Source organism: Notothenia coriiceps, unplaced genomic scaffold (genome assembly GCF_000735185.1).
Source record: "Notothenia coriiceps isolate Sejong01 unplaced genomic scaffold, NC01 NC01_scaffold00022890, whole genome shotgun sequence".
Taxonomy (NCBI): domain Eukaryota; kingdom Metazoa; phylum Chordata; class Actinopteri; order Perciformes; family Nototheniidae; genus Notothenia; species Notothenia coriiceps.
Window position 1 is genome coordinate 203,528 of NW_011355591.1, and position 10,681 is coordinate 214,208.

Below are 10,681 nucleotides of genomic sequence, written 5' to 3' on the forward strand. Positions count from 1 at the left end.
GATTAAAGGAAGAACACCACCACCGTCAAAATGGAATTTAACTTTTGCCCCTCGCGACGTAGACGGGAAGTTTACTTGCTACGTCGTAAGTATTTAGATACATTTTACATTTACAAACAGAACCCAAATAACAAAAGTTCCAAACGGAAGGTAATTTAGCGACTCTGCCCGTGCTTTCCGTTTAAATTTCGGGGGTACAGTCGTGTAAGAAGTCTTTTTCACAACTTGGAGCTCACCTACAGACACATCTGTAACACAATTCACGATGCGGGAGGAACAAAAGAAAAGACAGAGGGACGACGGTCGTCCACGTTGGACCAGACGGGACCGTGAGGCGGAGACGGTCCACGTGGACCAGATGGGGTCCACGTGGGGAGCCAGGATGGCGGGACCGAGGGCGGAGACGGGTCTTCACAAGGTTTAAAGGTGAGTCGGCACATATATATGTCTGACTCTTCGACCTCCTCTTCCTTAAAGTCGGGATAGGGATTTTTTCTGCCGCTCTGTGGTGAGAGCGAATCTTTATGGAGGAACGGTAAAACTCGACATCCGCGGTATAAAAACGTCTCACAAAAAACAAATCGGACCATCGAGGTCAAAAACGCCGCGAAATAAAACAAAGGGCGTATACCCAAATATAAACCTAAAGACAACCCCCCTCGGAGGACCCCAGGAGATGCCAGGCACCACACCCGACCGAGCCCAAAGCGAGGCACAAAAAAACGAAAACCGGGGGGTCAAGGAGTGGCCGTGGGGAGCGGAGGAAAAACAAAAGGGCGGCAAAGGCGTCAACAGCTCTCGGGTTCCTGTTCGCCTGACTACCATGAGTTATTTACGACGCAATGCCTTTATCCCAATACACGCCACATGGAAGAAGGGAGTACACGGCCCAAGTCGTGTTCGTGATTTCGCGCCCTTCATCTCCTAACCCCCGGGGGGGGCATTGTTGTACAGGTGTCTGGTGCACTTGTGACATGAAACAGTGAAGTTAGACCTCCGTATTGGTACTGGTGTTGCAATGTTTAGGAGCCGGAAAAAGGCGAAACCAACTAGAGCTCGGCACTAATCTTAAGCACGTGTCGAGATGACCATCTGTTAGTGTCAATTGACCCCTTCAGTGTGTGGTCGGCGGGGCGGGGCGGCGGCGTGGGTTGTGAGGATGCCTATATAGCATCGAAGTAAAAATTGTGAAACATATAATGTGCATCTTTAGATGCACGGATTACACACTACCGTTACTAATGGAGAGGATCCGGTCACTTATCCACGCTTTTATTTGGGCTCCAATTAACTGGGACATTAAATTAGGGCATCGTCGTGGTCCCGTGGTAATTAGCCTGGTCGAGACTAGGCCCGACTATGAGTCGTCATTCAGCGTACCCGCTATCCGTTTGACCACTTTGCGTGTCATAGCGGTCGAACGGTCAAAATGAAGATTAAATCGACATAAAAGGATAGCGGGTAGCGAGTTTGGTCAGCTTCTCACATTGACGGGACTTAGGACTAAATGTCAGGTTAAGTCCGTGGGACGAACTTTATAAATGGTCAGTCTCACTGACACTGGTTAGGTGACGTTGGCATCATCGGGCATTTAAAGTGACAGTGTGATAAATGTGGCCGGTTGGTGTAAAGATGTCACATCCCGGGGTGGATTCAGTCGCTATTCCATCACTCGGCTTCTCCGTCATTTATACCAAACAGGTTTTAATACTCTACTCTTTATTATTATAGTAGTTGGTATCTCTTTATAGGTCATTTGCTTAGTTGATTGGGTGGGAGTGCATGTACATGAGGGGTTCTACATGATGTAAGGGGTCCCCAGACATCAGGGACATCCTTATGTGGCACCTGGGTAGAAATATATGGGAAAACATAGGTTAATAAAATGCGGAGAGGGGGACCGAGGGGTCAATGAAGGACCGAGGACATATCAAAAATTCCAACTCTCGGTAATTCGTTGTAAAGTCAGTTGCTTATTTAAGAATACTCGCAACTCGTATGAGCCTATTTCGATGGGTGACGCGATATCAGGTTGTGTTATCACAGAGGATGGTCTGAATACAGTATTTTACTGTGAAATAATACAGTAACATGTTGTGAAATCCTGGTAATCATTTATCCTGTACATTCACAGTAATTAACTGTGGCTGTATTGATTTCACTGTGAAATTAAAAATGCCAGTATTTAATTGTGAACATTACAGGTAAAGACTGTAAAGTGGTAAAGCAGTAATTTATTGTAATATATTACAACTAAATATTGTGAAATCATGGTAATATTTTACAGTGTATAGTTGATTTACAACTTCAAATTATTATAGTCAATACAAAATATACATATCAACTACTAAATAAATATTGACCAGTAATTAGCGGATAATATATCCAGCAGCAGTAAATGATGTCATTAACATTAGCTCCAACTTTACCATCTGTGATGAACACATTATTGCATCAATAATCAGAATACAGTCATTTATTATATGATTCTGAAATAAGCCATTATGCATAACAGTAGTTTCACTTTTGGTTGTTTAAGTACATTGATGCCGATACTTTTATACTTTTAATTAGACATCTATTGCACGTCTGTCCGTCCTGGGAGAGGGATCCTCCTCTGTTGCACCCCCCAAGGTTTCTCCATTTCCCCATTAACTTCGGGGTTTCTTTGGGAGGGGTTTCCTTGTCCGATGTGAGGGTCCAAGGAGAGAGGGTGTGTCGTGTATTCATATTCTGTACAAGCAGTAAAGTCCACTGAGATAAAGGATAGAATGTGTGATACTGGGCTATATGAATTAACTTTGATTGATTGACTTAGGTACGATTTTGAATGCAGGTAATTTACTTGTAACAGAATATTTTTACAATGTGTTACTTTTACTTGAGTAAAGGATCAAAGTACAGGTAGTGTGTGTACTATGCAGAAATATTACAGAAACATGCTTGCCAGAGTATTAGGGGATGTGACCTTATAGGTTGGGCAGATGTGTTCTGGCTTATTCCCCACATTGTAGACACACCCATATATTGCCCAGGAGCCATGACAATGTGTGTGTGTGTGTGTGTGTGTGTGTGTGTGTGTGTGTGTGTGTGTGTGTGTGTGTGTGTGTGTGTGCGCGCGTGTGCGCGTGTGTGCTCTGCGGGACGGACTGCGCATCTCTCCGTGTTGAAGTTAAACCTGTTTCTCTCTCGCCCCGGAGCAGTGCTCTCTCTCCTGTCCTCAGCTCTCCAATCGGTATGGCTATGCGGGCCAGGACGGGATTCTACCGGCAGGAGGTAAACAGAACCGTGTGGGAGGCTCCGGAGAGGTACCGGGACCTGAAGCAGGTCGGAACAGGCGCGTATGGAACCGTGTGGTCAGTTCAACTTTGCGCCTCAGAGAAATACTGATGGAATGCTGCTCTCAGCTGATTTGTAGCCACTATTTATGCCATGTTGGACTTAAGGCAATTATTTTCTATAAACATGTATAATTTGTATTTTTTTATTTTGCAATTGGTAAGAGGCAAGAGCTACTTTATGTGTATTAGTAGGCTATTTTAAGTATTTTCCAGTTGTATACATAAATCACAAGAAACGTTGAACCTATTCCGAATGCATGAGAAACAAACAATTGACCCAAAGTAAATAACCATAGATCACGTAATGACCTTTAATACCTTATTATCCTCAGATAATAACTTAAATACTTTAAATTCTATTCATTCTATAATATTCCTGCAGCAGCAGTGTGTGATATTTTGGTCAGCATTCTCTCCACAGCTGGCTCTGCAGGGCCTCTCTGCATTGTGTTGTATGTATGAGGGTCAACAAAGAACCCCCCCAGTCTCATTGTTGGAAGTCGAAGACCCCGACTGAAGTGTTTAGAATGCACCAGCACATTGTCTTCATCAAAAACAGAGCTTTTCCACGGCAGACCTTGTGACTTAGCCCAGCAAGAAAGGAACAAGTGTAAATTATGTCATCAACGAAGCACTGCTTCATTTAGATCCAGTTACACTTGTGGACTTCCGTATGGACATGTTTAAATGCCTGCAAATTTAACCTTTTCAGAAGCGGTCTTTGATAATAAACCTGTGTCTGTTCATTTCAGTTCAGCATGGGACCGCCGGATGGGGGCACAGGTGGCCATCAAGAAACTTCACCGGCCCTTCCAGTCCAAACTGTTTGCAAAAAGAGCGTTCAGAGAGCTGCGACTCCTCAAACACATGAAGCACGAAAATGTAAGAATGTGCCTCACACTGACAGACAAAGAGGGACCTGTAATCTGAAGCTATACAAAACATCTTCAGTGTGGGGGTGAAGGGACTCCAGCGTGAAGTAAAGGCATATTAGACAGGTTGAAGGGGAAAACTGTTTATTTGTTTCATTACAACCAAACAGTCATGAATACATTATATTTCAATCAGATTTGATGTTGACCTCATTCCTCCTGATCAGGTTATTGGGCTGCTGGATGTCTTCACTGCTGAGATCGCATTGGACCGCTTGCGTGATTTGTAAGTTCCTGTGCGCCCCTGAACATTGATTATGAAACAGGACGAGTGGAGTGATACAAGTCCTCTTCTCTTGTCCACAGTTACCTGGTGATGCCGTTCATGGGAACCGACCTCGGAAAGTTGATGAAGATGGAGAAACTATCCGAGGACAGAGTGCAGTTCCTGGTCTATCAGATGCTGAGAGGACTCAAGGTGAACCAACGCTGAATGCATGTCCCTCATTACTTCTACCATCAATGTGCGTGCGTGCGTGCGTGCGTGTATGTATGCATGTCAGTCCGGGCTTTGTTTTTCTTAAAAAGCTGTTGATCTGATCTACTTCAATTGCTGGGTGTATAACGACTGAAGTGTGGAGCTGTCTCTGAGATCTACAGACAGATGTTATGTGGTGTGATATGTTGACCCTGTGTAGCGTATAGACATGGGTACAGCTTGCTGTGTGTTACTCAATACAATATTAACTGTCACAGTGTGCAGAGGATGTCATGCACTGTTCAAAATAATGTTTGGGTTTAGGTCGAGTTCGGCCTACTTGCCATGGTGGTTATTTTTAGTGAAAATATAATGTACCCTAAAAACCGGTGACCTAAGGTCTGTGATTGGCTGCTTCTTGTTGAGTTGGGTCTGGTGTAAGCTTTTGCATTAAAATCTGGCGTGTCATAATTGATGTTGACATGATTAGGTCAGCCATATCATGACAGCTACATTGCTCAGCAGCCAGGGGATTTCTGTTACAAGAGTGAAGTTGTATGTATAAGCCGTTTAATACAAAAAGTACATGCGGCCACGTAATCGGCCATCTTGAACAGGCACTGCACTATTTATGAAGAATTACAAACAAGTGAGGGTCATTTACTTTTTTTGGTCGGTAACTCAATGAGAAGTTGCTTATGTGGCCTTTGTATCCTCTCTCCGCAGTATATCCACTCTGCAGGGATCATTCACAGGGTGAGTGAACTTTGACCTTTCAGACTCTGAGCTGTGGGGGTGGGGCTGTTGCTCTTTTTCATGCTTAGTCCCATTCATTCTGATTCCCACACAGGGAGCTCCTATTTTCAAGACAGAATGGTACGCTGAATTTTGTCATTGAAAAGTCATTTACATCTCTTTATAACTCTACCCACCCAGGTAACTGCTTACTGCATGGAGAGATTGGAGTACCAGTCGAATTAGGATGGATACATCTTGAAAAATCGGAATATTCCTATATATCTTTAATGGATGGTGGATATTTAAGCAAAAAGCTTGGATAATATCATTACAATTAAAGGATTTCATTATAAAATTATATTAATTCTTCCTTCAAAATATGGTAAAAAAATGCAGATCATTGTCTTCCAGTGACTTCAACACTTTCCCTGATCTCCTCTGTCTCACATTTGTGTTTCTCACAGGACCTGAAACCTGGAAACTTAGCCATTAACCCAGACTGTGAGCTGAAGGTAAGTTCACATAAAGCAGTTTGTATGTGAGCATCCCAAACACCTTCACGTTTTCATGGATGGCTCTGATTCTCCTGCTTAAGATTCTTGATTTTGGCCTGGCGAGGCAGGCCGACGCTGAGATGACCGGCTACGTGGTGACGCGCTGGTACAGAGCGCCCGAGGTCATCCTCAACTGGATGCACTACACACAAACTGGTAAACTCTCCTGACAGGTTGTGTCAACAGGAGTGCATTGAAAGACAAAGACATGTTTTATAAAGCAGATTGAAAGAGAAGGCTGACGTTTGCTCTCTGTTGCAGTGGACATCTGGTCGGCAGGTTGTATCATGGCAGAGATGCTGCTGGGAAAGCCGCTGTTCAAAGGAAGTGATCGTATCCTTAAATGTGTCAAACTTTATCAATACATTATTTAGAGTAACTTTGGTATTTTTTTACCTTGACCCCATTTTCCCATGCATTTGTGTCCAAGACAATAATGATGAATTGTTGAAATTGGCAATGTATTCATATCTGAAATATCACAAGAGGATTGGGCCTAATCCACATGGTGAAATCAGCAAAATATTTATCTGTGGCATTTATCATCTTTACACATTCAAACAACAACACCAACACTCCTATTTTCAGTCAGCTCTCACTAGATTTGAGAACGAGACTCCTCCTTGAGCAACACTTGATCACACACATTAACAAACAGACCGTACCAAGCTAAAGGTAAAGAAACTGATCATTATTCTGTAGGGTAGGTCTCTTAATGTTGTTGTTGTTGTTGTTGTTGTTGTTGTTGTTGTTGTTGTTGACAGCTAAAACAAGAGTCTGAGACGGTCTGGGTCACTTTTAGGGGACGTACATTGACAGTGCACATCCAATACTGTGCCAATGATTTAATTAATTGTTTATCGTCCCCATTTGGTCTCCTAACAAGAAAACATGGGGAAATAGGGTCCAAGTTAATTACCTTTTTAGATATTATCACTGTTCGTACATGTTGATCGTATTCTATAACTAGCATTATAAACTGAATATGTGAAAGGTAAAGATCCATGCAAAAGATTACACTTGACCATAGCTACTGCCAGATCTGGACCAGCTCAGAGAAATCATGAAGATCACAGGAACCCCAGCTACTGACTTTGTGGTGAAGCTACAGAGCCAAGATGTGAGTCGTACCCTGAGTTTACCCTGATGAATTCCAAAACTCCCAATACAAACACACTCACTGACTCTTCATTTAAAATGTTGGTGCAATAAGTTTGAGGAAGTAACCCTTTATGAACTTCATCATAGTGTCCGTGAAGAGTGTCTGTGTGTCATCACATCAGAACCCTTTCCACATCTAACTTCTCTGTTACACATTTATTGGCACACCAACATTGGTCATCCTCCTCTCTACTTCCTCTCTCCACAGGCCAAAAACTACATCAGAAGTCTACCCAAAGTGCCAAAGAAAGACTTGCACTCTATTTTCTCCAAAGCCAGCTCCAATGGTAGGTAAAGGTCTTTGTCCCACAGTAAACCCTGGTGTGTGTGCACTGAACTCATGCTGACCTCGACATGTATCTCTGCACCACAGCAGTGTGTGTGTTGGAAAAGATGCTGCTCCTGGACCCCGAGCAGAGGGTGAGCGCCTCACAGGCTCTGGATCTGCCTTTCTTCAGCGAGTTCAGAGACACTGAGGAGGAGACGGAGGCGCAGCCCTACGATCAGACCATGGACAACACAGACCTGCCGTTGGACCAGTGGAAACGTAAGAGAGTGGGAGAAGCTAGTTAAGATAGCACAGTGTACATATATTAGATATGTCAGGTGTCTCCACACTTTATTCACTGAGGGCCACATACAGAAGAACATACAAAGGGCGGGGCCCTTCACTTGAGGTATATTGTGACCATAAGGTAAGTTATAAGTTAGCAATATCAATCAAAAGTAGGTAAATTATACTTGATACTTGAATATGCTTTACGAAAAAAGAAAAAAACAGCCTACAACACAGCTCTCCGTAGGGTTTGATTGATTGTGTTGCATCCCTTAATCAGAAGCCTCAGATTGCTTATAATAAGGGGAAATATGAAGGTTCATTTATTATTTATATATGGCCCTCGGAGGATATTGTAAAAATTGAAATGGCCCTTGAGAGGAAAAAGGTTCCCCACCCCTTGTCTATACGCAGCTGGAGGGCCAGACGTTTCCTCAGACAAACAGCGTCCTTTTACAGTACCTGCTGTTGGCCAGAAGAGGTCACTAAAGATCTCAGAACGTACTTGATGATTTATCACGTATTATTATACACAGAAGGTGGAACAAGAGAAAAGGCATTTGTAAGAGAAGATGTTTAATCCTCTGCTCTGTGCTGCAGGTCACACCTTCACAGAGATACTGACCTTCAGACTGCCCAGGGACTCCAGAGAGACGGCACTTTAAGAGCACACACAACACACACACAAACACACACACACACACACACACACACACACACACACACACACACTTGCACGTGCACACAACATGACACACACTCACACATACACGCCTGCACCATTCTTTTCTTGTTGATCTTGGTACATTTTGTAGCACTAATTGATAGTTTGTTTGAATTGTTTTCCTCAATAAATGAGATTTGCTTAATTGTTAACTGGCTCAGTTGAATTGCGTGATGTGATACTACTTTTAGTCGTATTTTATTTTTCATTTATTCTCATTCTATGTATTTCTATTTTATTATTTGCTCTGTTTTTGACTATGTATTCTCATGTTTAGTTGAATTTTTGAATTCACTTGTTGTCCGTGTGTTTGTATGTTAAAGCATAAAATAAAGTGTGTTAATATTATTATTATTATCATTATTATTATTATTATTGGCCGTCCCACATATACTCAAACGCTGAAATGGACTCAAGGCCAGAAGCCAAAGCACTGCTGCTCTGTAATCCTCCACTCACCCTTTCAATGGATGTAAAAATCTACAAAAACTTGGGGTGAAACTGTGAGTCACATTCTAAGGAACTGATCAGCCATTCTTTAACATCAATGGAGTTTCATAAGAGTGATTAATATGTTTCTGCTCTCTCTGATAAGAGCTGTTTGTCCGCCGACTTTGACTGACTTTAACTTTAGAGCGGACTGTTTCCTGGGAGCAAAACACTTCAGATTGTTATGGGACAATGGATCATACCTACACATCTAAAAAAATGGGAGGAAACTGGAATAACTGCAGACTGCTGATGCTGCTGTTTCTGACAGGTAGTACAGGGATCTTCATTCTGAAAGAAATCTATTGTTGTTTATGAAAAATATAGTCCTTTGGTACAGTGTCAGAGTGCTGCATTCAGGTTTAATTTGCAGTTGGGAAACGTTTTTTTTTAGTGGGGAGACTCTTCAGTTAGTTCCACCTTCATCAGCTACAACAGTAAATGCTTCTTACAATTAAAAAATAGTAAACATACTACATCATCCTTTTACTCATACTATTTCGGTTTTGCTCTTCACGCTGTTTGTATATCTAATAATGTAGTTTGCCAAACAGTGGCAATTGTAGCCTGGAGACAAAGAGACAATGGAATAATGTAAAAGTACATTGAAAGTTAAAAAGTTAGCAAACCGACTGAATACTGTCAGTAACACAGCCTGTAAGATGTGCTAACATTAGCCACAGTAAGCTTGTGTTCATGTCAGACCATGTGAGGCAGCAGCAGAGGGTAAACTGAGCCTGGTGTGTTTTTATCACTTATGGATTTACCATATTTAATTGCAAATGATCCTCTTTAAATAGTTATTCAGCCAATAGTTGAGAGATTTCTGAGCGTTTCAGCAACTAACCATATGATATCCTTTTCTGCTGATGTGTGATACTGGCTCAACCAAGATTAATTTGTTGACTTGCAAGGTAGCTGATTTGATCCGCAGCACTTCAATCAATCATCAAACATTTCTCTTGACCTCAAAAATTATAACAGTCCAACTCACACACGGCTTTAAACAATGAAGAATAAAGTGATACAATGGAGCTCCAACTTGTACTCTTAAGTTGGGATGGATGTTAAAATAGTATTTTCAAGGCCAAGAATAAACTTTGGTTCATAAAAGTAATGTTTAGCTGACAATGGAATATGTTGTATTGACCGTAGTTCTTCAGCCGGGACTGTCCGCAGACGGGGAGGACCCTGAACTAGATGATGACGATAATAGTAAGTGATTTTTACATTCAAATAAACAATACGACTTATATTAAACTTATCTGTTAACATTTTTATGTCCAGATACTTAACATTTAATTTCCTCTTAATTTTAGTAGGATATCTGTAAAAAAAAAGTGAAGCACCGTCCCTTCACACTTCAAGGCCTTTACACTTAAGTCTGACAACAACCATCATGACAGAAACTTGCACTCTGATTCTGACGTCTTTTATCATTTCATTAGGGAGCAAAACTTTGCAGTTCTAGACATCAAGTGTCAGCCAGGAAAAATGTTGTTTTTGGCCTTCTAATTTTGTTAAAGTGGATAAATAAATAAGATATTGTTCATTCGATCCTGAGAAGGTTTAAAGAGAACAGATTGTGTCCTGATAAAGAGGTGCGGAATCATCCCGAAGAATTCCACGTCCACTTTATAATGTTGGAGGTCAATTTAAATATACAGCAAGCAATACAACCACATTTGGAAAAAGGGCATCATTTATTGATTTCAAAGACCAATTTTTCCTTAACACGCACGCACGCACGCACGCACGCACGCACGCA

General features: G+C 41.8%; 1 protein-coding gene across 1 annotated transcript; it reads left to right on the forward strand.

Moving 5' to 3' along the window:
* The first annotated feature begins 3,060 nt into the window (after positions 1-3,060).
* Positions 3,061-8,745, forward strand: mapk12b (mitogen-activated protein kinase 12b). Its single transcript, XM_010781225.1, has 12 exons — positions 3,061-3,356; positions 4,094-4,223; positions 4,441-4,499; positions 4,580-4,691; positions 5,418-5,447; positions 5,894-5,941; positions 6,025-6,139; positions 6,245-6,316; positions 7,024-7,103; positions 7,353-7,431; positions 7,518-7,691; positions 8,301-8,745. The coding sequence occupies exons 1-12, from the start codon at positions 3,238-3,240 to the stop codon at positions 8,363-8,365; spliced, it is 1,083 nt and encodes a 360-aa protein (XP_010779527.1). The 5' UTR covers positions 3,061-3,237; the 3' UTR covers positions 8,366-8,745.
* Positions 8,746-10,681: the final 1,936 nt, after the last annotated feature.

Excerpts from the sequence above, each read along its gene's own strand:
- mapk12b (XM_010781225.1), top strand. The coding sequence starts at position 3,238 with ATGGCTATGCGGGCCAGGACGGGATTCTACCGGCAGGAGGTAAACAGA. Across the intron at positions 3,357-4,093 it reads GGCGCGTATGGAACCGTGTG|TTCAGCATGGGACCGCCGGA; the intron begins GTCAGTTCAACT and ends TGTTCATTTCAG. Across the intron at positions 4,692-5,417 it reads AGATGCTGAGAGGACTCAAG|TATATCCACTCTGCAGGGAT; the intron begins GTGAACCAACGC and ends CTCTCTCCGCAG.